At 33.2% G+C, this 25,845-nt stretch overlaps 5 protein-coding genes across 5 annotated transcripts; 2 read left to right on the plus strand and 3 right to left on the minus strand.

The window, feature by feature from the left end:
• Nucleotides 1–219: 219 nt before the first annotated feature.
• Nucleotides 220–2,583, minus strand: LOTGIDRAFT_206090 (hypothetical protein). The gene has a single exon (XM_009048852.1). It carries the CDS (start codon nt 2,485–2,487, stop codon nt 1,219–1,221), a length of 1,269 nt encoding a protein of 422 aa, XP_009047100.1. The 5' UTR covers nt 2,488–2,583; the 3' UTR covers nt 220–1,218.
• Nucleotides 2,584–4,285: 1,702 nt separating this feature from the next.
• Nucleotides 4,286–6,563, plus strand: LOTGIDRAFT_230515 (hypothetical protein; the record flags this gene model as incomplete). The annotated part of the gene is made up of 3 exons (XM_009048853.1): nt 4,286–4,331; nt 4,768–5,132; nt 6,398–6,563. The coding sequence occupies exons 2-3, from the start codon at nt 4,768–4,770 to the stop codon at nt 6,561–6,563; spliced, it is 531 nt and encodes a 176-aa protein (XP_009047101.1). The 5' UTR covers nt 4,286–4,331.
• Nucleotides 6,564–8,338: 1,775 nt separating this feature from the next.
• Nucleotides 8,339–9,372, minus strand: LOTGIDRAFT_230516 (hypothetical protein; the record flags this gene model as incomplete). Its single annotated transcript, XM_009048854.1, has 3 exons — nt 9,331–9,372; nt 8,723–9,072; nt 8,339–8,561 (listed from the first exon to the last, which is right to left on the minus strand). Exons 2-3 carry the CDS (start codon nt 9,070–9,072, stop codon nt 8,339–8,341), a joined length of 573 nt encoding a protein of 190 aa, XP_009047102.1. The 5' UTR covers nt 9,331–9,372.
• Nucleotides 9,373–11,354: 1,982 nt separating this feature from the next.
• LOTGIDRAFT_230517 (hypothetical protein) lies at nt 11,355–17,033 on the plus strand. The gene is made up of 5 exons (XM_009048855.1): nt 11,355–11,407; nt 11,582–11,652; nt 16,219–16,521; nt 16,670–16,856; nt 16,952–17,033. The coding sequence occupies exons 2-5, from the start codon at nt 11,582–11,584 to the stop codon at nt 17,003–17,005; spliced, it is 615 nt and encodes a 204-aa protein (XP_009047103.1). The 5' UTR covers nt 11,355–11,407; the 3' UTR covers nt 17,006–17,033.
• Nucleotides 17,034–19,618: 2,585 nt separating this feature from the next.
• LOTGIDRAFT_157076 (hypothetical protein) lies at nt 19,619–25,211 on the minus strand (the record flags this gene model as incomplete). Its single annotated transcript, XM_009048856.1, has 7 exons — nt 19,619–19,807; nt 19,977–20,149; nt 21,601–21,829; nt 22,839–23,330; nt 24,470–24,603; nt 24,935–24,936; nt 25,042–25,211. The coding sequence occupies 7 exons, from the start codon at nt 25,209–25,211 to the stop codon at nt 19,619–19,621; spliced, it is 1,389 nt and encodes a 462-aa protein (XP_009047104.1).
• Nucleotides 25,212–25,845: the final 634 nt, after the last annotated feature.

Genomic DNA, 25,845 nt, shown 5'->3' on the forward strand with positions numbered 1-25,845 from the left:
GTTAGTGCACTAGTTCTTTACATGACGCCATTTGCTTGGTAGTATCCACCGAATGACGACTAATCTCATCGGCATGTGAAAATCCCATGACCTTGAATAAGTCATCTTCACTCATAATTAAGGTTGACCCAGCTGTAAATGGGTACAGATAATTTGGGAAATCAATGCCAAGAGGCTAAGGTTAGAAAGGATCCTTAACTGTGAACCTAAGTTCTTATCCTTGTTAAAAATAGTTTCCTTTCTTTCTAAGAAAATCATGAAGTTTTACTATTAAATAGACATTGGGTTTAAATTAAAAGAAGAAATATAACTAACTTTTATACAAACATTTATCAAAATTACAACAATACATCATTATGAAAACAGACATGATATAAGAAGGAAAGACAACATGAAATATAAAAGTAAAGGGGGGGGGTTTAAGCGTGAAGCCATTTTGATTGTCAAGAATGATTTTAAGTGACTTTTTTAGGGTTAAGTAAGGATGTCCATGTTTTTTGATGCCCATTTTTGTACCGTCATGGTGCAAATAGCCACAGCCCATCTTATATATAAACGATATGTTCGTTCTGACGAAAATTTTTCTATAAAGACTATAAATGAAATATTCTGTCAATGATAATGAATGAAGAAATAGATTTCTGAAAGTGAGGTCTTCCTTGAAATAACCTAGCCTAAGTCTTTTTTTTCCCTATAGGTGTCACTTACTTATTATGATATTACATGAAATTTACTCCATTGAATATTCTATTATGCAAATTCTGGGCAATCTAATAGTATGTTTAGAAGACAACATTACAATTCTTTAAAACGTTCATTTGACTCAGTACATTCAAAGACATTGTACAGATGTAAAGGAATAAAGTCATAAATTATACATTATCTTTTCGAAAATCAAATATGACAGGCCTTATTTAATCTTGCCATCAGCCTTTTCCACTTGACCATTCTATTATCATGGTGATATATTCATGCCAAAATAGATATTGGTGCATATTCAAGACTTACACAAAACATGTACATTAGCAGTTCACTTTTCGTATAATATATAATCAGATTTAAGCTTATACTGTTCATTACTACTTAAGACTACTTCAAAAAAGTGGACAGTTGTTCATATTTTGAAACATGCACAATAGCTTTTTCAGACTATAGATACAAACATTCTTAACAATTCACTGAATTCAGTCATAACAACAACAACAACAATACACAGGATCATTCATATTTCTCATGGTCAATTTTCGGTGGTTCATGATTTTCTTGTTGATCATTTTCCTCATTTTCTTCTAGCTCTCTTCGCTGACCTTCATATTCATCCATATCCTCATCATCTGAGTTCACGCCTTCATCAATAGTTTCCATACAACATAAACTATAACACACTACACTAATAATCACAGTTGGCAACCCAAACATCAACAAAAACAGCCACCTGGAGGCTTGCCAAATGCTTAAAACAGTAGTCAAGAAGTCAAATCCTGCTCTTTTTAATTTAGATAAAAATCCTGTACCTCCATAAGCATCAACTTTGCCTACTTTGATGCCATCTAAAAAGTCTTGAATGGATTGCTCAGTTAGGTCTGTCACATTTTTGTCCGAAATATAATGAAGTTGAGAGGCAGTTTCCAACACTACTATTGAAGGAATGTTAAGAAATGACATTGTGATACTATTTGCTGTCTCTTCATCGGGCATCCACAAAAATTGGAAATCTTGGTGATATTTTTGTCTGTGATTCAAAGCTACATTAGAAACTACCTTTTTAACTTTTTTGCACTCATTTTTAACTGAACTGTCTTTATTTACAACTACTATCACTAAGTATTTAGCTGCAGTTACCAATTCGTTAAGACCACCTCCCTGAACTTTTGGAAATGCAGGAAATCTTTCTCGATTCAACCATTTTTCTAATTTGTCTTTTGTCACAACTTCAGATTCCCCAACATCAAATTCAAATATATTTTTGTCTTTAAAAACTAACACTGTTGGGAAAGTTTTAATGGTCACTTTATCTGGAAGGGAATTTTTTGGTCCAGAATAAAAATAGCTTTCAATTATATGCTTCTCTGCTAATGAAGAATATTTTTTGAACAAATCATCATTTTCATCTCCATTTCCAACAAACATGAAAAAAACAGACTTTCCATGCAGAGTTTTTATTTCATTGAATTTTCCAACACTGGCAATATTTCGAACGGCAGGTCCTTTGGCTTTATTTACAAAATCTAAGATGTCTTCCTTTGATCTGTCACCTCTGTGTGTATAAACTTTGTCACCATTTACAAATTTGAGTGTGGGGAATCCACGTACATCAAATTCAGATGCAACATTGGAGTAACGCGTTGCATCAATTTTACTGACAATAACCCCACTACCACTGTTTTTCAGTTCAGTAAAAACTTGCCTATAAACCGGCTCTAATTTTCGACAATGGCCACACCAAGGGGCATAAAATTCGATTAACCACATGCCATTTTTTCTCATCTCTAAGATTTTATCGTCTAATTCAACTTGAGCATTACATGGTTGCCGAAAAAGGAAAATAACGAAGAAAAAGTATATTTTCAGACAATCAATGGGGGCCGCCATGTTGTTGTGTGTCACGATTGACCAGTCTTTATGAGACGTTTCGTAATAAATGAAAGATATATCGTAACGTCTAATATCATTTTCTACCGTACATTTTAATTTGATCTAGGCCTACATATCCAAAATAACACAATCACACAATATTTTGTGCTCAAAATCAATATCAGTTTTTCTCAGCATAAACTGAATCAAGTGGTCAAATGCAACTCTCTTCTGTAGTCTCTGTCTTGTAACTACAAACCCCAGTAATATGAATATTATCTCCCCTTACCACAATAATGTCCTTTAAGGTGTATAATTGACCACCCATTTTTTTTTACAGAAACGCGTAAAATTACGGTTAAAGAAAAGACAAGAGGAAACAGTCACTTTTTTGGAAAAAAAAATATGGACAACATCTTAGGTTCACGAGGACCCTGTTACCTTGGCTAAACCTCGTGGCATTGATTTTTCCCGGAGTATCTATACACATTTATGCCCACAGAAGGGCCGACTGATATAACGAGGAAAGATTCATTCACAAGAAGACACGGGAAAAGAAGCTGACTCGAAGCAAATTCAAATTTCTTATAAATGAACATAAGGAAAGAATTGCCTGAGTACCTTTCTTGACAAATCCATATCCTCCTCATCTGAGTTCACACCTTCATCAATAGTTTCCATACAACATAAACTATAACACACTACACTAATAATCACAGTTGGCAACCCAAACATCAACAAAAACAGCCACCTGGAGGCTTGCCAAATGCTTAAAACAGTAGTCAAGAAGTCAAATCCTGCTCTTTTTAATTTAGATAAAAATCCTGTACCTCCATAAGCATCAACTTTGCCTACTTTGATGCCATCTAAAAAGTCTTGAATGGATTGCTCAGTTAGGTCTGTCACATTTTTGTCCGAAATATAATGAAGTTGAGAGGCAGTTTCCAACACTACTATTGAAGGAATGTTAAGAAATGACATTGTGATACTATTTGCTGTCTCTTCATCGGGCATCCACAAAAATTGGAAATCTTGGTGATATTTTTGTCTGTGATTCAAAGCTACATTAGAAACTACCTTTTTAACTTTTTTGCACTCATTTTTAACTGAACTGTCGTTATTTACAACTACTATCACTAAGTATTTAGCTGCAGTTACCAATTCGTTAAGACACGGGAAAAGAAGCTGACTCTGTTTTGGTCGAAGCAAATTCAAATTTCTTATAAATGAACATAAGGAAAGAATTGCCTGAGTACCTCTCTTGACAAATATATTATATTATAATATAATATTGTAGTCCCTACGTCCCAAGATTCATAAAAGCTAGTTTGGACGTTTTGACCCTAATTTGGAAAACTCAAAACTTGGCCGGAGCATTTTAATTGAGAAAATAGCAAACTGCATACTACTGTTAAAGTTTGGTATCCCCTTCCGAGTAACGGACTATTTATTAAATCGCCATTCCAGGCGCTGATTCTTAATCAGTAGCCTACAAGACAGTATTAGGGAACTATATCACTTTTTTACGACCATCGAGTGAAAACTATACTCTCACGAATTCAGTCTATGCAACATTAGGTAATTTTGTGTCGTTTAATTAATTAAGGATTTTAAGGGATGGGTCTTAATGATTTCCTTAATTAGGCTCAAACAGGAAGAAGCGTGAGTATATAAAACTCCACTCATTTGAGTGAAAACATCATTCGATCTTCACTACTTCTTCTAGTAAAAACAACAAACAAACCTACAAACTCAAGGTAAGAAAATGAATTATATATATAGTTTTACCTTACAGCAGCTTGAAGTAGATTTTGCATATCTCTCCTCTGATTGTGGTAGTGTGAAACGAGGATCCTTTCTACAAGATGGTTCTTGGCATTGATCTTTCCCGGATTATCTTTAACCACTTACATCTGAGTCCACTGGAATGATAAGGAAATATGACTTATTCAAGATCACAAGATTAGATAAAGACAGTTAATGCCAAGGGGGTGAGGAGATATCTGAGATTGCCCGAATCTCTAACCTAGTTATGAGATTTTTGGCCGAAAACTTGCTTTCGTGGCTTCCCCCCACCCCTCCTTTCGCTTCGCCATTGTCTCTCTGTCCTGCATTGCCGACACTAAAAATGTTTTATTTTTGAAAATTTGTCACACATATTTTTCATAATCAGTTTAATTCATATTTTTTCAGATGATGAAATTAGTTGTTGCTGTCGCCTGCCTTATGGCTGTTGCTAATGCCGGTATGTACGGTATGGGAATGTACGGTATGGGTCTTGGAGGATTAGGCATGGGAATGTACAATCCTATGCTTATGGGCGGTATGTACAACCCTATGCTTATGGCTAGTATGTACAATCCTATGCTTATGGGCGGTATGTACAACCCAATGGCTATGATGTATGGTGGACTCGGTGGTCTTGGAATGATGGGTGGTTTAGGAATGATGGGTGGTATGGGAATGATGGGAGGTATGTCACCCTATGGTATGGGATTCGGTGGTGCTGGATTTGGAACACCTGTTGTGGGAGGACAAGATCCTTCTCAAGGAACCATGTAAGTATTGCCATATATTTTGAGGAATAAGTAGGGAGCAACGTGTTTACACGCGTGAAACTACTACGGTACTTGGTTTTGAAGTTTTTGTTTGAACCCCTGGACCATATCTCCCACTTCACCAAACCTACACCCCTGCCTGGGTTCCGAAAATTCTCTTTTCTTACGCCATGGTACATCTAAAATATTATCTCTTGTTCTTAATTTCAGTTAAAGTTGGATACCACTGATGGAATGTTCCAGATTTATTCACTAAAGTTATTTATTATACAATTGTATTGGTTTAGTAATAATAAAAATACAGAAAATATTATCTTTGTTAATATAAAAAGATTTTCATGCCCCTTTTTCACCTGATAGAATAATTAAAATATACGCCCACTGGCAACTTTGATTCTATACAAAAATATTTGGCACTAAGCTTACAGTAACAATTACCAGTATGCAATATTTAACCTTCAGTCTTACACTTCTTTTGAAATGAAATGAAATGAATGGAGTTTTACGTCCTACTTTTCTGCACCATGTGGGCTAATGAAAATGGGCAATGCCATGCAGAGTGCAATGAGGGAAATTTTGCCAAGACAGCGGCATTAGCTTGCTCTTTTTCGATTTCCAACTGTCGAGGGATCTTTAACGTGCACAGCCTGTAGCACACGGGGCCTCGGTTTATTGTCCCATCCGAACGACTAGACGCTTTTTCCATGTCAGCCTCTCTTACCTGCATCACTGACAGGGGGAAACCGGGTACACTTCTTTTGACTTCTTGGTATAATATTACCAAGTTTCGTCAAAATCTGTCAAGAATTGGGCCTTTTATAATATTTATGTGCTATATAATCTGACAATAATTCAACCTTCCAGAGCGTTTACGCGTTAAAAACTGAACGCTTTTTCATGAACAAGGGCAATAACTCATTCTAAATATTTTTCGATTTTTCTGATTTTCAATAGGGTTCGTCCTTGGGTGATAACAAACATCTACACCAGGTTTCGTCAAATCTGTCAATAATTGAACATTCTAGAATGTTTACAACCTAAAACTAAACGCGTTTTCAAAAACAAGGGCAATAACTCATACTAATTATATTCCGTTTTTTTTTATTATTTTCAAAAGGGTTCATCTTTGGGTGTTAGCAAACACTTACACCAAGTTTCATAAAAAATCTGTCAAGAATTGCTCCTTCTAGATTGTTTACGAGCATTTCAAGAACAAAGGCAATAACTCATATTAAATATTTTTCTATTTTTCTGATTTTTAATAGGGTTCATCCTTGGATTATTACAAACAATCCTACTAAGTTTCGTCAAAATCAGTCCAGAATTGTACCTTCTAGAGTGTTTACGAGCAATTGTAGAGGGACGGACCGACCGACGGACGGACGGACGGATATGGGTGATATTGGCCTGCGGAAATCGAAATCGATGTAACCTAATTCATTTTTCAAATAAACGTTTGAGAAGCGGCAGTAAACATTGATTACATCCTTATCCGTTCCTGTTAAAATTCCTTTTGCGGGAATTTCAACCACAGAATTAAATAAATATTGATAAAGATGCTATTTTAGCGTGGTAAATATTCTTACAAAAGATATCTGATGATTCTGAAGCAGCTTTTAAAATAAAAATTAACAAAATATTTGGAAAAAAATTAATAACAACACGTGTTGAAGAAACCTCGCCTATTACTCTATACTATAAACAAAGTAAAAAGTTTTTTGAAATTTTTCAATTAAATGCTTCACAGTTGGAAAATCAATGATGTAAGCTTACCGATGCTACAGGAATACCATTGCACTGCTAAAAATATACGTATATCTACATTTTAATAGTTCTAGTTTCACTTTTGGAGACAAAAACGTCTGTGTTTTAATACTTTACAAAAGTGAGAAGAGGGGTTCCATGACATGAACGTCATATCCGACAAGAGTTGTGACCCTTATTTGGAACAACCTACTTTGTCAACAGGGGTGGCTGGATTGCATGTGGTTATTAAATCAGTACTTAACAGATAATTTATAGTATTCAACACCTTCATAATGCATATGGATTTGATCGTGCGAACCAAGTTCCACGAAGATTAGATAAAAACTGTAGCTCATCGAATTGCATTCAGACTCAAATTTAGGGCTCTTTTACTAGATCAACGAAAGTAACTCAAGATCATCATATTTCGAAATGAAAATGAAATGAAATGAATGGAGTTTTACGTCCTACGTTTCTGCACCATGTGGGCTGATGAAGACGGGCAACGCCATCAGGGTGCAATGAGGGAAATTTTGACAGGACAGCGGCATTAGTCTGCTCTTTTTCGATTTCCAACTGTGGAGGGATCTTTAACGTGCACAGCATGTGGCACACGGGGCCTAGTTTTATTGTCCATTCCGAACGACTAGACGCTTTTTCCATGTCAGTCCCTCGTACCTGCATCACTGACAGGGGGGAACCGGGTTGAATCAAATTTCGAGACTGAGAGCTAATTAATATTTTAGCTTTGAAACATACTAGCAGAAAATATTCTAGACGGAACTTATTGAAAATAATAAATATAAAATTTGTTTGGGTGTTGATGACCGTTCTGACAAATATGTTCCTATTTAAACAAAGCTGCCAAGGTGCGTACGTTTCATCGACTAGCAACCTATCTTAAAGAAGATATTGGGATATTTATTTTTCTTTAATCAAATAACAACATTACTGTGTTCTATATCACATCTACCAGTTGATTTTGACTGGTTTCGGTTAGGTGAAGGGCCACTACCCAAACTGAGATCATTGAATCCTTAACAAATTCGAACTCGTCCGGAGATAGAGTTTGGCGATATTGCGTATAGAGTGCGCATACAGTGTGCGAACAGGCGGCATTGCGAGGAATAAAAGTGTCAGATTGATAATAATTAATATGATGCCCACAGTTGTTTCGATTCTCACCTTGTGTAAGTCGTTGGCCTTTAATTGAATGAATAGACAATAAGGATTTTTCGATTGTGCCAACGATTTAGCTTCATAAGTTGTTTTTCATTTGCTTGAACATGTAAATCAATACCGTTCCATGGCAAAAAAGAACAAATTATAAAATGTTATTATCTTGGGTCTAACATAAAAAGATGAGAACAGCAGCTTTTTGTATTCAATTTTATTTTTTCAATATTGTTTTGAACGATGTCAATCCCACAATGTAACCATGGTAACCATGGATCTTCATTTCAATCATCTAACTGAAAAAAGGAGATTAAATTTAAAGCCGGTGGAAGGATTTGAGAGCCCACTCCAGGGTTAATCTCGAAAGCAATGTCAAATATTGATGGGGGTTCGATTTCACGGCACATAATAGCATAATCTATTACGAGCTGATACACTGTCATTTTGACTAATTGCTTGATACTTCGGTGACTAACGAGTTTGTTGACTCGACATTTTATTATAATCCTTTAGAAAATCCAATTTACAGTAATGCTGTACCAATACAATACATACTCGATTTGGTATTATTGTACGACTAGGTTTACCATCAACATCTACATTTCTAACAATGCCTAGTTGATAATCTCATACACAGGGTGTGTATTTTTCAAGAAAAAAATACTTACAAGGTTCCCTGGGAAGGATCTTGTCCTCCTACAGCAGGTGTTCCAAATCCAGCACCACCGAATCCCATACCATAGGGTGACATACCTCCCATCATTCCCATACCACCCATCATTCCTAAACCACCCATCATTCCAAGACCACCGAGTCCACCATACATCATAGCCATTGGGTTGTACATTCCGCCCATAAGCATAGGATTGTACATACTAGCCATAAGCATAGGGTTGTACATACCGCCCATAAGCATAGGGTTGTACATTCCCATGCCTAATCCTCCAAGACCCATACCGTACATACCGGCATTAGCAACAGCCATAAGGCAGGCGACAGCAACAACTAATTTCATCATCTGTTGAAATAAATGTACCAAAATATATTACCTATGTAGCCAGGATCGTTAGCAAAAACCTGTCAAATTCATATTATGGTGGAGACAAAATTCAAAAGTTGTTTTCAAAACTGGGTCTCAAGTATTGGAGCACACTTCTTTTAACATTATGCATAATAGTTCGTAAAGCGCTTATCTATAAATATACTGAATTGTATGAACTCAGTAACCACTAAGTTAAACCATGAAGGTTCATAAAATGTTTGAACTAATTCTTACCTTTTTTGTTTGTTTTTGTTGTTCTTACTAGAAGAAGTAGTGAAGATCGAATGATGTTTTCACTCAAGTGAGTGGAGGTTTATATACTCACGCTTCTTCCTGTTTGAGTGTAATTAAGGAAATTAGTATTACCCTTTCTTACCAAGTATTAATTAATTTATCTTTAGCTAAATTAAGATCAACCCCAAACTACTTTGTAATTAAATATATCCCAACGCTAATTTTAGATCATAAACCAACCGCGGATACAGTGTCAATCATGCGGACTCAAATGCCGAATTGATAAAATCCAACATAGATTGGCATCAGGTGTTCTGAAAGAAAACCCTGGATTTCTCCAGCAATTCCCATAAACAATATTTAAAGTAATTGAGCACTTAGCATCGACACATGGGCTTAAAGCTAATACAAGTAGGTTGAAGAACTGGTTTAGGCAGTGGCGGCGCCACCCTTTCGAACATGGGGATACAAATAGGGGTGGTGGTTGAGGCTAAATTCAATATTTGGCTACTATTTAGCGGAGGAGTATTAGACACAAACCTCTCAGGCAGCAAAACGCGGATACATTATTTAAGTGATTCAAGCTATATCAACTGAAATCTTATCAATACAAACTAACAAACAACGTTTTACTTCATTCAACTGAGATCTTATCAATATAAGCCGAAATAAAAAGATTCGAGCTATATCAACTGAAATCTTATCAATAAAAAAATAAATTACAAAGCTTTACTAGATTCGAGCTATATCAACTGAAATCTTATCAATAAAAAAATAAATTACAAAGCTTTACTTGATTCGAGCTATATCAACTGAAATCTTATCAATAAAAAAACAAATTACAAATATTTACTTGATTCGAGCTATATCAACTGAAATCTTATCAATAAAAAAACAAATTACAAATATTTACTTGATTCGAGCTATATCAACTGAAATCTTATCAATAAAAAAACAAATTACAAATATTTACTTGATTCGAGCTATATCAACTGAAATCTTATCAATAAAAAAATAAATTACAAATATTTACTTGATTCGAGCTATATCAACTGAAATCTTATCAATAAAAAAATAAATTACAAATATTTACTTGATTCGAGCTATATCAACTGAAATCTTATCAATAAAAAACAAATTACAAATATTTACTTGATTTGAGCTATATCAACTGAAATCTTATCAATAAAAAAATAAATTACAAATATTTACTTGATTCGAACTATATCAACTGAAATCTTATCAATAAAAAAACAAATTGCAAATATTTACTTGATTCGAGCTATATCAACTGAAATCTTATCAATAAAAAACAAATTACAAATATTTACTTGATTCGAGCTATATCAACTGAAATCTTATCAATAAAAAAAACAAATTACAAATATTTACTTGATTCGAGCTATATCACCCAAAATCTTATCAATAGAAACCGACATACATAGTTTTACTTGATCTTACCAAAATAAACCAAGTTTCGGGTAATTCTAGCATTATGAAATGAGATCTTCTCTCTGTTCGCCAGGAGCGGCACCAGCCTTCCGAGACTGGGGTTGAGAATAGGGGCAGGCTGATTTAATGGTCCAGATTCAATATGCGGCAGCTCCGTGGAAACGCCATAGAGCCTCCTATTTAAAGGGTTCTCTCTAAAAAAAAAAATTAAAAATAGAATTGAACTGTGCATTCTGACACTTATTTAGGGGCAAAAACGTATAAAAATCGTACAAATAATGTGGGCATGCAGTTGGTGTTACAAACCATTACTAAATTTCTTTTTTTTTGTTAAATTTTAACCGATTTTATCATTTTTTTTAAGATCAATGATGTCTGGGAGACAAATAGCCTCCACTTCGCGAAATCAAATACCAGTTTACATAGCTATAATTAATTAGCACATAATATATATAATAACGGAAATCAAGTCCCTAAATATTAGGGTTTACACTAATTATTTCGCTAATTACATTTAAACAGGAAGAAGCGTGAGTATATAAACCTCCACTCACTTGAGTGAAAACATCATTCGATCTTCACTACTTCTTCTAGTAAGAACTAAAAAAAAACCTAAAAACTCAAGGTAAGCGTTTATATATAAAACATTGTATCTGTTTAGGTAGTTTCAAGACATTGTCGATAATTAGGCAGGGCATGCTGCCCCTTTACCAAAACTCCAATGTTACTCTGCAAATAGAATTGTCCAACCGACATTTCTTTCGGACACCCGACATATTGGTATTTTTTTCTCTTACAGATGATGAAATTAGTTGTTGCTGTCGCCTGCCTTATGGCTGTTGCTAATGCCGGTATGTACGGTATGGGAATGTACGGTATGGGACTTGGAGGATTAGGCATGGGAATGTACAATCCTATGCTTATGGGCGGTATGTACAACCCTATGCTTATGGCTAGTATGTACAATCCTATGCTTATGGGCGGTATGTACAACCCAATGGCTATGATGTATGGTGGACTCGGTGGTATGGGAATGATGGGTGGTATGGGAATGATGGGTGGTTGGAATGATGGGAGGTATGTCACCCTATGGTATGGGATTCGGTGGTGCTGGATTTGGAACACCTAATGTAGGAGGACAAGATCCTTCCCAAGGAATTCCCACTGGAAAGTAAGCAACATTTTTTTTTTTCAATTTTTCAAACAAACAAACAACCGAGTTCACTTGTATCCAATTAATCTTATAGGACTTGTTGACCGAGTAGCTATGAAAAATACATGGAGAACAGAGACTAAACTGGGTCCAATGTCGAACAGAATAAGAATCACAAATTACAATCGAATTTTTTAATTTTGCTGACTCCAAAATTATGTAAGATTGGTCAAATCCAATTGACTTTGCTTGTGACAATGGTATAGGTCACACAGTTACAACAATTTCTGGTTCTTTAGACCGGTGCAGCTATGATGTAGAGACAAACGAGGCTGCCATTCAGCCAAAACAGAATCGACTCGACATTATCATGCTTGGTTCAAAAGCAGTTGTCCAAGGTTAAGATACATCTATTTGATTCAAAATAAATATCATGTTGACATTCTATATAACTGAAACTATTTTTTTCTTTTTTCAGATAAACAATTGAAACCTTGAAATGGTAAATTGGAAACGCATAATTGCGTCAAACATGAATTTTAATCAAATAAAAATTGAAAATAAAATTCGTCTTTTTAGTCCAATGAACTCATTGCCTGCTTACTCTTGGGGAAAATTCCCCGAAACGTAAGGACAATACTGAACATAGTTCTAATGATCCGAGGATATCCTCAGACAAACAAAACTATCATACGATTTGTATGACATCAGAAATGAAATGAAATAAATGGAGTTTTACGCCCTACTACCTGCACCTTGTTGACGAATGAAGACGGGCAACGTCATGCAGGATGCAATGAGGGAAATTATTCCAGGACAGCGGCATTAGTCTGCTCTTTTTCGATTTCAAACTGTCGAGGGATCTTTGACGTGCACAGCCTGTAGCACACAGGCCCTCGGTTTATTCTCCCATCGGAACGACTAGACGATTTTTCCATGTCAGTACCTCTTACCTGCATCACTGACAGGGGGAAACCGGTATGAAAAATCCGAAGGTATTATCTGGACCTATGTATGACATTAGAGTCAAAATTTAATTTAACAACTGTACTGCACCAAACAAATATTTTTTTGCTCCAAGCATTAAATTAGGCGCTCTATCTGCCAATGGATGTCTATTGCTTCGTTAATAACACTTCTAGCTTACGATAGAAGGAGGGGACAAGGGTTGACCAATTTTTGTGATTTGAGCTTTTGTTAACTGCTGCAAATCTACGAAAAAATCAAGATCGGATAATTTAATTTACCGACCCATGCAAAATAAAGAGATTATCATTAGAACATTATAGCCTGTATCACGTCCTCAGGCCAAATAAGATATTTTGTTAAGATATAAGGGCAATATTTTACAAGTCGTTCTTGGAATTATTCCCAATTATTGAAATGTAGGGTGACAGACTGATTAAAGAAAAGGTCGTGAGCTACGACTATATACGTCCACATTTGATTTGCTGAGTTGAAGTCTATGTCAGGAAATTCTCTTAAAACAACTGGTATTATTGTTTAACTTCTTCAAGAAATACGACATTAATTTATCTCACATAAGGCTACATGCTACCACAATTAGGCCTACATTTAAGAAAGGTTGATAATCACTCAGTGAATTACCAGAAGAAAAGGCGAAGTCAATCAATGAGAATGTTTTAGTGAGCCAGTGAATTTTGTTAATACAACAATATCTTGAGACACGTGTTCCTTAAAACTAAAAAAACTTGCCGTTGATGTTTTAACGCACAAACTATCTAAAAAGTTTACGTAAACTTTTAAAGTTCGTAATTCCATTTGGAAGCTGTTTAAGTAAAACTAGATCCACAGGCTACGCGTGGTTCTGAAGCAGTGCGTAACAGTTTTGATTTTACGTTTAAAACTGTGCCTCTTAGTATTTCACAGAAACATTATTTCCTACCATAATGAACTAGATATATAGGTCGTATTAACTCAAAGCATATTCAACAGCTCGCTGAAACTCGTGTCTTGTTTTGCCCCAAAAAAAAGCATATTCGGCAGATCGCTTGACATTCCTCACCATGTCCATTTTGTCACTAGACTTGTGTTTTGTTCTACAGAAAAATTCAAGTTGTATAATTTTAAAAAAACATTAGCTCAATATGACATCATTTATAAATATTCCTTAACCTACTGTTTTCAACAACAGTTGAAGGGAGCAAACTCCAACAAATAACCTTATCTTTCAGACCACAAAAGACTAATACAAGCGACTCTGGGCTCTTTTCAAGATAAAATTCATTTATTTCAAATGGCGATAAAACCAGAATGAAACACCGTACAATAAAAAAGAATATACCGTTGGATAGATCTCGTCGAGAGCTATCAAAATTATTCGGGTCATGTGGCCACCAAAGGTAAAGGTCACGAAATACGACCCTTCGCAGTTTCATAGTTTTCAACCAGAAATAAATAAAGAGCATTTTTAAATCAAAATTCCAAAATCGCTTCTCAAATATTATTTAGCAATCGATATTAGATACCATAGACATTAAATTTACACAAATAGGATTACCCCCGAGGACCCATTTCGATTTAAAGAAAATTACTCACAGTTACTATAGAAGAAAATACAAAATTTTCAAATATTAAAAAGCGCAATTTTCAATGAAATATCCAGTGTTATATATGAATACTAAGGATTCAATAAGAATTTTTGGATTAGTACACGTGACAGAGCTTTTTAAAGATAAAAATCGTAAATTTCAATCGGATATAAAACCGGAAGTAAACATTGGACAACACAAATGAGAATATTATTGGATAGATATCATCAAGGCCAACACATTTCGTTCAGACCACAAGGTCACCAAAGGTCAAGGTCACGAAATAGGAGCCTTTGAAGTTTTGATCATTACTGAAAAATTTTAACCGGAAATAAAAGAAAGTAAAATCGAAATTAAAAAATCGGCTCAAAGTTGAAGCTCAAAATGTCGAAGAACGCACTGGAAAAAGAAATAGTCATTAGCTAAACAATGCGTACTGCAATAAACGCCTAATTGTAGAGAAATATGTTTCCTATTTATTCTAAAGGTTTCAACTGATAATATCGACACAATATAAAGCCAAACGCCAAAACTAGGTCAAACTGCTTAATTAACAATTAGTTCTCTCCGTTTTTAATTAATGTACCACGATCCTGATTTATTCAAACAGAAACTGAGGTAAATTTTAAAGCATCATCATAGGATAAATCCTATTGAAAATCAGAAAAATCGAAAAGTATATAATATGAGTTATTGCCCGCGTTCATTTTTTTTTAACTCGTAAACACTCCAGAAGGCACACTTCTTGACAGATTTAAACGAAACTTGTTAAACTTGGTTATTATCACACAAGGATGAACCCTATCGATAATCAAATAAATCGAATAGCTACTATACGAGATGCATGTATCTCATTTAATAAAGTCTATCTAAAAAATCTGTTCAGGTAATTATGGACGCACCATCCTATTTCATAATTTTCATAATTTTTATTAATCAACACATAATGTTATATGATATAATATAAATTAATTACAGGTCCCTAAATATTAGGGTTTACACTAATTATTTCCCTAATTACATTTAAACAGGAAGAAGCGTGAGTATATAAACCTCCACTCACTTGAGTGAAAACATCATTCGATCTTCACTACTTCCTCTAGTAAAAACAACAAACAAACCTACAAACTCAAGGTAAGCTTTCATTTCAAATTTTATTTTCAGTCTGTTGCATTATTATTTGGTGGTATTGACATAACACTAGTATAGTAATTGACAGATTTCTTAAAGCGGTTGCAGATCGTTAGATATTAAAAGGAGTCTCTTTGTCAACAGCTAACTGAAAGTAAAGCGCTTATTTCGAAACTAGCAACTGCAATTGACCCTTCTATTCAGATCAACCACAAAATCTAATTGTTGTTAGAAATACAATTAGAAATATGATGTAGTAAAACTGATATACATAATGTATTACTTATTGCAACTGTTTGTAACTGGGATATATTTGTTGTCCAGTTGCTAGCAGTAGTGGTTGACACGTCAGTTTCTCTTTGATTCTTCCAATCTCAGACGATCCCGAACTCAACCCATATTAAGAACAACGAAAGTCAAACAAACCCACTGATGCAATGATATATACATATTTTCAAAATCTTGCACATGCGACAAGGTTTTTCACCCAGGCATCCCAGCTGCAAAATCCACATAACCTTTACATTATAATTAACATTACAGATGATGAAATTAGTTGTTGCTGTCGCCTGCCTTATGGCTGTTGCTAATGCCGGATATGTACGGTATGGGACTTGGAGGATTAGGCATGGGAATGTACAATCCTATGCTTATGGGCGGTATGTACAACCCAATGCTTATGGCTAGCATGTACAACCCTATGCTTATGGGCGGTATGTACAATCCAATGGCTATGATGTATGGTGGACTCGGTGGTATGGGAATGATGGGTGGTTTAGGAATGATGGGTGGTATGGGAATGATGGGAGGTATGTCACCCTATGGTATGGGATTCGGTGGTGCTGGATTTGGAACACCTAATGTAGGAGGACAAGATCCTTCCCAAGGAATTCCCACTGGAAAGTAAGTATTTCACCCTTGTATTCCACATAAGGTTATATCTTATAAAGGCATAGATATATCAAATCCAGTCAAAGGCTGCTCCTGTCGATCTTCATGAACCAGAGCAGATTTGAAACCCGACATCCAATCCCTCTACTTATTGTGGTAGATCTCGAATCTGTGTTGAAGTGAATTGGAGCAGAGCCATCTCAATACAATGGCAATATGAACTATGGGCAGTTGGTGACAACTGTGCTTTATTAGTCGTATTAATTAGTCAATCAAAGTCGACTCAATCTAGAGTTAGCTCCCAGAATTGTGTCCAAGGCCGATCATGGTCCTCCATAACTCCTGTGGTATTGTGCTCTGTTCGATAAAAAAATAATAATACTCCAAGTTGATGGTATGCTGACATTTTGAATATTAAAAAAATATTTTTATTTTGTTTCAGATAAACCTTGATATGGTAAACTGGGATTGCGTGATTGCATCGAACATGACTTAATACAATAAAGTGATATTAAATATAAAAATTTTCGTTTTGATCCACTGTATCTGCTTGGTTGTATTTGTACGAAGATTTCTTTACTGAAAGCGTACTTTAAACAAGGGTTGAAGTAATACCTTTTTTCTGTATCAGAACAGCGAACATGGATATGGTTCGCAACTCACTTAAAAGTTCGCATTTTCGTTATTCTGGTCAAATTTATATGATGTCAGTCATCATTCTGCAAAAAATATGGCGTATTTTGGGGGGAATTTTCCGATCACGCCCCAATCCCTCTCAGACCTGTGAAAGGTCTTAATTGGAAGTGAAAATCCAGTCCTCCAGATGCTCAAAATTCAAGAAGCAATAATTAAGTTATTGTCGTATTCTATAGCATTATGAAAAGCATTTCACCGACATGGTTCCATAAATTCAAGAAATGAGCTCCCTTGTGCAGCTAATTTTACAGAAACAGGAACAAACTGAATTCAGAAAAAATAAAATAAAAAATAAAATCTTTCTTCACTTTAATAAGCTTATTTTGATAATAAACTTGATTGATAAGCCTTTGAAAATGAATATGATAAATCATGAACACTCCTGAAAAATAAGAATTCAACCATATTTATTGGAAATTTGTTAAATTAATACGAATTCATCGAACATTAAATAGGTGATGAAAATAAAAATTGAATTGGGCTTAAATAAGAACAGCAATGGTAGTTAGTGTATAAAAATTCGATAATTTGACCATAAACTACCCCTAAACCCATTATATACAAATAAAATTAATATATAATTATAACAAAATATTCTTCAACTTCATCGAGATTACAGCCCCATCATATGTGCATTTTTTTTGTCGCCCTTTTTCCTATCTGTTGCCCATTTTGAAGAGTAAAGTTTTGAATGTCGAACCAGCTGTACAATTTGTATCCAGAATTTGCAAAATCAACAATTATAAATCTATACAATGAAATAAGTAAAGTTATTATAAGCATTATTATGGTTATTAATTACTTTTATGTTTACATAAGTAATGTCTGCATTCTGCAAAAGGAGAGTGAAATCAGGTGACAAGAGTGTGAAGTTTATTGCAATTACAATTAGACCTACACCATTCAAAATGTCACTTTATTGAAGCCCAATTAGAAAAAATAAAAATTTTGAAATAGTTAACCTTAAAATGCAAGTTCTAATCAAAACAACAACAAACTTAGTATCTCCTACATCAAACAGGAAATCAAAAATGAACCCAAAATAAAAATTTCCTACATTCCCAAAGCCAAACTTCGGCACAATAAAAATTTACTGAAATACCAAAAGATAATTTTAATCCTTGTGATGTTTCTTTTCCTTTTCAAAGGAATTCTGATAATTTTTTGCAGACAATCAGTCTGCCAATGTTGGAATACATCTTCAAAGAGATACAGTGTCCTCTTTAGAATCACTATCATTTCAATGAATTCAATTTGGTGAGATAAACAATGTAAATCACACTTATGTCACACTCAAATTAAACACAATATTGTGAATTATAAATCACACAATTACTATTGTCAGATTCAAATCACACATAATTACTATTGCCAGATTTAAATCACACATAATTACAATTGCCAGATTTAAATCACGCACAATTACTTATGTCAAATTTAAATCATGCACAATTACTTATGTCAAATTTAAATCACACATAATTACTATTGTCCGATTTAAGTCACACATAACTATTATTCTAAGATTTGAATCACACACAATTACTATCGTCAGATTTAAATCACATATATTCATTATTGTCAGATTTAAATCACACACAATTATGAAGGTAGCATTCAATCACACAAAATTACTACTGTCAGATTTAAATCACACATAATCATTATTGTCAGATTTAAATCACACACAATTTTTATTCTCAGATTCAAATAACACACAATTTCTATTCTCAGATTCAAATCACACACAATTGCTAACTGTCAGATTTAAATCACACACAATTACTATTGTCACATTCAATCACACACAATTACTTATGTCACATTCAAATCACAAAAGATTATCACAAATCATAGCTAACATTTCAAGTAACTCCAAAATTCCACACAATTCAATCACACACAAAACTACTATTATCGAATTTGAATTACACACAATTACTTATGTCACATTCAATCGCACACAATTACTTATGTCACATTCAATCGCACACAATTACTTATGTCACATTCAAATCACAAAAGATTATCACATAGCAAAAATCACAGCTAACATTCCAAATTATTACAAAATAAATCTTGTTCTAAATTTTCAATTTGTAATCCCTGCTAAGTTTATATTTTACATGGAAATGTGATCTACACAAAATATAATATGTACAATTGCAAATTGAAGGCCATACACATACAGAACTCTAGCCAGAAATGACAGTGATACAGTCAACTATAGATTGGCTTAATAAGTTTATTGAGTTCAATTAAAGCTTTCAGAATTAAAATTCAATATCCAGTTTCCATAAATTAAGCTTAAAAATTTTTTTCAATACTACCCTCATCCCTTTCCCAGGTTGAAAACTCCTGCTTTAAATTATGTAGCAGATAATAAATAAATGCAACGAAAAAAAAAATACTTTTAAAACCAATCAAAATTAGGATCATCAAAGTCAAATTCATTCTCCATTCCTTCAAACAGGCGATTAGTACAGGGTCCCTTGATGTTATAATGACTGTAGGGGTTGGTTCGGGATAGGGAGTCACCACATAACCAACAGAAATAGTTTTTACACTTGGTACAAGTCATCTTGTTACATCCGTCAGCTTTCTATAATCAAAAGAGAACTCGAATGTAATGTTATGTAACAGCTATACCCTAATGAAACTGATGAACATGATTCTTTTTCTAAATGCAGAGTGATCGTTGATTTATAAGCTCATGATTTGAAGGAAAAATGAAGGTCTGAGATTTAATATTGACTAAGATTAAATATTACCTCAATATGAAAGCCACAAGCAGGACAAGGTTTGGTGTAGTTTTCTAGCCATTCTCTAGTTATACTCTCTTCTAAAGCCTGCTCAATTATTCTTTTACCATACTTCTTTTCTAAAAGCTTTTTGCCTTCACTGTCCGCATTTTCATATTCATCTTTCAAAGTTTTCAATTCATCTATAAATAAGTAGATCAGAATAAATATATGTCAGACTTAAAATGTTACAAGATCAAAATATTCAGAATTAAAATATTTTAAAAAAAATTTCAGAATTAAAATTTTCTCTCAGAATCAAAATAATTAAAAAAAAAATTCAGAATTAAAAATCATCTCTCAGAATCAAAATAATGTTAAATAAATTTCAGAATTAAAATCTTCTCAGAATCAAAAAAATAAAAAAAAATTTCAGAATTAAAATCTTCTCTCAGAATCAAAATAATTAAAAAGAAAATTTCAGAATTAAAATCTTCTCTCAGAATCAAAATAATTAAAAAGAAAATTTCAGAATTAAAATATTCTCTCAGAATCAAAATAATCAAAAAAAAATTTAGAATTAAAATCTTCTCTGAGAATCAAAATAATTTTAAAAAAATTTAAGAATTAAAATCTTCTCTCAGAATCAAAAAAATCAAAAAAAAAAAATTAAGAATTAAAATCTTCTCTGAGAATCAAAATACTTTGAAAAAAATTAAAGAATTAAAATCTTCTCTCAGAATCAAAATACTTTCAAAAAAAATTCAGAATTAAAATCTTCTCTCAAAATCAAAATACTTTGAAGAAAATTTCAGAATTAAAATCTTCTCTCAGAATCAAAATACTTTGAAAAAAAATTCAGCATTAAAATCTTCTCTCAGAATTAAAATAATTTAAAACAATTTCAGAATTAAAATCTTCTCTCAGAATCAAAATAATTAAAAAAAAAAATTCATAATTAAAATCTTCTCTCAGAATCAAAATATTTTGAAAAAAATTTCAGAATTAATATCTTCTCTCAGAATTAAAATAATTTTAAAAAAATTTCAGAATTAAAATCTTCTCTCAGAATTAAAATAATTAAAAAAAAAAATTCAGAATTAAAATCTTCTCTTAGAATTAAAATAATTCAAAAAAATTTTCAGAATTAAAATCTTGTCTCAGAATCAAAATAATTAAAAAAAAATTTCAGAACTAAAATCTTCTCTCACAATCAAAATATTTTGAAAAAAATTTCAGAATTAAAATCATCTCTCAGAATCAAAATAATTTTAAAAAAATTTCAGAATTAAAAACTTCTCTCAGAATCAAAATAATTTTTAAAAAATTTCAGAATTAAAATCTTCTCTCAGAATCAAAATACTTTAAAAAAAATTTCAGAATTAAAATCTTCCCAGAATCAAAATAATTAAAAAAAAAATTTCAGAATTAAAATCTTCTCTCAGAATTAAAATCTTCTCAGAATTAAAATCTTCTCAGAATTAAAATCTTCTCAGAATTAGAATAATTGAAAAAAAAAATTCAGAATTAAAATCTTCTCTCAGAATTAAAATAATTTAAAAAAAAATTCAGAATTAAAATCTTCTCTCAGAATTAAAATAATTAAAAACAAATTTCAAAATGCTCCATTCTCCAAAACCTAAGTTATACTTACTAGCTTTTAATTTGCAGGGAGTTAATCCATGGTAAACTAATTTACATAATCGGCAGAAGACAAACTGACAGGATGGACACTGACCAATATTACAGTCCTTTTCTAACATGACTGGACACTGACAGAGTCGACGTGGACAATACATAATGTCCATCATCATATCTAAACTTAAAGATAACAGCAATTCATCATAGCGACTATATTTTTCTTCTGGCACTAAATTTTTTACCTGAAAAAAGGTTCAAACATCACCATAATTAAGATCCAAGTTCAACATCATGAAGCAGAGAGAAATTCATATCAACCATGGTTGCATCTTCACAATGTCAAGCTGTCACGAATTTTGTCTTATACCTTGTCTGCCATAGCCACTTGTATCATACAAAGCAGTGATTTGATTGGATTGTACACCAGATACAGCCAATCAGAGCCCTCCGTAAACATTATGGTTAATAGTTTACAGACTTTATGTAGAGAATTCTGATTGAGTGTATTCGCTATCAAATCACAGTATTGCAACTTCTAGGAAACAAGAATAGTAGCTATTACAGTAGAGGTAAAAACGCAGTGAAGATGCCATTGGTTGGGGATGGCCATTTCATTTGTCAGCTCTTTTCTCTTGTTTGAACCTACTTTAACCATAAGCTTTAAGCAAAAAGAAATTGAGTGCTGGCTCAAAATCACAAAATAAAGTGAGCGGAGCAAAATGGGGTCAAGGGGCAATGTATGGCTAGGCGATATTATAATGGTAGTAATGATGTTAAGATATGAATATTAATGAGTAACATGAATATTAATGTGACATGCGCAGTATCAAGCATCACTCAGCCATGTTGTATGTATGATACTTGTATGTAATATATTGATGAAGTAAGACATACATAAAGGTGTCATTATTATAGTTTGGTGTATATTTTCAATGATATATATCTCAAATCAGAAAAATCAGAATCAGTTTTAACCAGTAACTTCATATTTGAAAAAGATGTTTTTTTTTCAAAATATTCTGGGGTGTTTCTTAGAGTATTGTTTTTTTCTTAAATATAAGATTTAAGATTAAAAAAAATACGATAATCACTTGAACCAATATTGCCCAGCTCTAGGGCAATGCCTTAAGGCAAACTTAAGTATCTTACTTCTGATTATCTTTGTTAATCACTGATTTTTTTTGTTTAAGCGCTTTTCTTTTTTAAAAAATAACAATTGGTATAGGCCTTTATTGATAAAGTGACACTCACCTGACAGGGATGGGCCTCAGACTCACATTTATCATGAGGGCAAATTAATCCTTGAACATTACCATCATCAATTTGTATCTCAAAATAATCTCTCATACACTCACGGCAAAATATGTGACAACACGGATTGAATTGAAAACACGACGACCCTGGCTTCGTTTGAAAACACACATTACATAAAAACACCGACTTGTTAAAAACGTCAGTTTTCATTTGACTATCATAGTCCAAGATGGCTACCAGTAACCAATCTTGACTTTCGATGTCTTGAATACACCTTAAATCACAAGATTTATCTATCACACTGGAAGAACTAGAAGTAGTCACTGACTTTCCAGTCCTATTAGAAACAATGTTCCGGATATCTAATGGAGATGATAATTGCAAGAAATCGTAAAGTTCTTCATGTAAAAAGTTTATCCACGTAAACAATATCACAGTACCTGTATTTTCTTCCCATAGTTCATCTAATCTTTTACAGACTTTAGATAACTGGAAAGAGGAAATCACAAGGAAATGTACGGCCACAACATAAATTTGCTATAATCATAATATTGTCCTTATAAAGCAATTCAAATATAAAAATTATCATAAAATAAATAAATCATTTACTATGTCATCAGTAAGTAAGCTTATATAAGTACCCAAATTTCTTAATTTTTAATTATCAAGTCAAGCAATATCACACAATAATTTGTGAAAACCATATGAAATTCAAACCATTTGAGGAATGAAAATTGGATGAGAACTACTTTACACAAAGATAGCTTGCCAGGCAAGGTAACATACGCCCACTACACACTGTCAGAAATGATAACAATGTCTGTAGTGGTTTAATATGTAATCATCCAATTTTTACTAATTTCAAGCTTTACTGAGATCTCATAGCTAGTTTCAACAAAATCAAAAAAATCTGTTAAGAATTGTAGCCTGTAGAGTGAGCACGACCCAAATGTGAACGGATCGACCAACGGATGGACCAACGGACTGACCGTCGGACAGACCGACAGGGTGATTACAATATACGCCCATCTTATGTGTTGGCGTATAAAAATTGATCTTCGATAGGGAAGCATCTGATCAGCAAATGGATTGGATTCACAGTCTACTTCCTCCAAAAAGTAGACAAACCTAGCCTTAAAGATGGTTTTCCATATTTTCTTAGTGTCAAATTAAGCAAACTATTTGATTAATTGGTGTTTTCAATGAATTATCATGTAAATTCTTAATCATTTCATTATGTTCTTATTGCATATAATAAGAAATTTTCACCAATTGAAATGTTCATGTATGTACAGTCTAGATAAACAAAAAAAAGTCTTTTTGACCTTTCTTGATTGGTCACTCATTCGAATTCTGCTGGTTTTTCTCTTCTAATTTAGCTAATAATGAATTAATTATGGACATGTGAGACGAACTGGTATTTTTCCAAGTCATTAGAACACCTCTACTTTCTATTCATATAAGAATTAGCATTTCCATTTTCATAAATGAAAATAATGGAACCCATCTTTAAAATAGTCATTGACTAACCCTTTATCTATGTATATGTAGAGCCAGGGTGAAGCAGGCTGATTGATGGGAAATTAGTACCGGTAACACTAGTTTTATGATAGTTAAAATTCAAATACCTGTTTATGTGTCAACCATTTACAAGTTAGAGTGAATTCTGGAGAAGATGTGGAAGGATAATCTATAGGTAGTTGAAAGTTCAAGGTCACTGGAGGTAAATACTGGATCTTCTGTAAATTGTCTTCTTTGGAATCTGAAATAAGACAATAACATCACATGGAGACGGACAATGCCATGCAGTGTGCAATGAGATAAATTTAGTCCTTATGCATTAGCCTACTTTTTTTTATAAATTTTAACAGACACCATACAGTGTACAGCAGATGACCATGGTTTAATATCTCCAACCATGCTTTTCATGTAATTTCCTCCAAACTGCATTACTGACAGTTGTTAATAATAAGCTATCATTTCACTCTAAGCCTAAGCAGGGATTAAATGCTTAGTGCTAAACCCAGTCCCTAAGTGGCTGCAGGTGTTCCAGAGAGAAAAGCAATAGTAAAGAAACAGTGGAGCTCAAATACGACTGTAAAGATTTCAGACATACCAGTAGTTATTTCAGACCCTTAGTTTTAAGCCAACTACAAGTTTAGTTCGCATTTTCTACAACAAACAGAGCTCTGAGATTTACCAACCTTTTTCAATAGGATCAGATTGTATGTAAAATGGTTCTGGTAGATGTGGCTTGGCATCAAACTGTCCACCCTTATCATCTGCTTCATTTATGATTGACAGGACACTGGAGTCATAAATACTTTCTAAAGCCAACAATTCATCCTGTTGTTCTTCTAAATCTCCCATTATTTATTATATTCTATCTTTAAGTTAATTCATTCTACATACTTTGACTGCAATAGTAAACAATTCTATGATTAATATAATAGCGGGTACCATTTATCAAGCACAATCTAGCTAGGCCTACTAAGAATCAATCATGATACTATCTTATCACAAATCAAAACTGTCAATGGATAAAAGTATCTTACTAACATCATCAGATCTGGTCTTGTACCGTAGTTGTTGACATTACGTTCCTTCAATAGGTCTTAATATTCACTGTTACATAAACAAAAATCAACGCCGGTAAAAATGACGAAATTAGGTCCTTCCTTCATTAAAGAAAGTCAACCACAAAATCTAGCAATTCCTATAGAAATATATTAAGCTGTTAAGACATTAATTGTTGCATAACTGATGTGAAATTACATCAAAACTATAAATTTTAACACACCTATTCATACTTAAATCTTCTGAAATCTCGATTGACCAGTCCTTACTACTTTGACAGTTACTTCCCCCTAATAATCCGAAACAAATTATCATTTGGAAAGGTAATTATTTCTTTCTTATTAATAAAAAAAAATATACTTAGGCCTATAGACATGATATTTCAGGTATTACTATTTATACTCTTTATAATTCATTTAATAGATAA

Source organism: Lottia gigantea (genome assembly GCF_000327385.1).
Source record: "Lottia gigantea unplaced genomic scaffold LOTGIsca_13, whole genome shotgun sequence".
NCBI lineage: Eukaryota > Metazoa > Mollusca > Gastropoda > Lottiidae > Lottia > Lottia gigantea.

Coding starts and splice junctions, on each gene's coding strand:
- LOTGIDRAFT_206090 (XM_009048852.1), bottom strand. CDS start 2,487: ATGAGAAAAAATGGCATGTGGTTAATCGAATTTTATGCCCCTTGGTGT.
- LOTGIDRAFT_230517 (XM_009048855.1), top strand. CDS start 11,582: ATGATGAAATTAGTTGTTGCTGTCGCCTGCCTTATGGCTGTTGCTAAT. Junction 11,653..16,218: donor GGTATGTACGGTATGGGAAT/GTACGGTATGGG, acceptor AATGCCGGATAT/GTACGGTATGGGACTTGGAG. Junction 16,522..16,669: donor CAAGGAATTCCCACTGGAAA/GTAAGTATTTCA, acceptor TTATTGTGGTAG/ATCTCGAATCTGTGTTGAAG.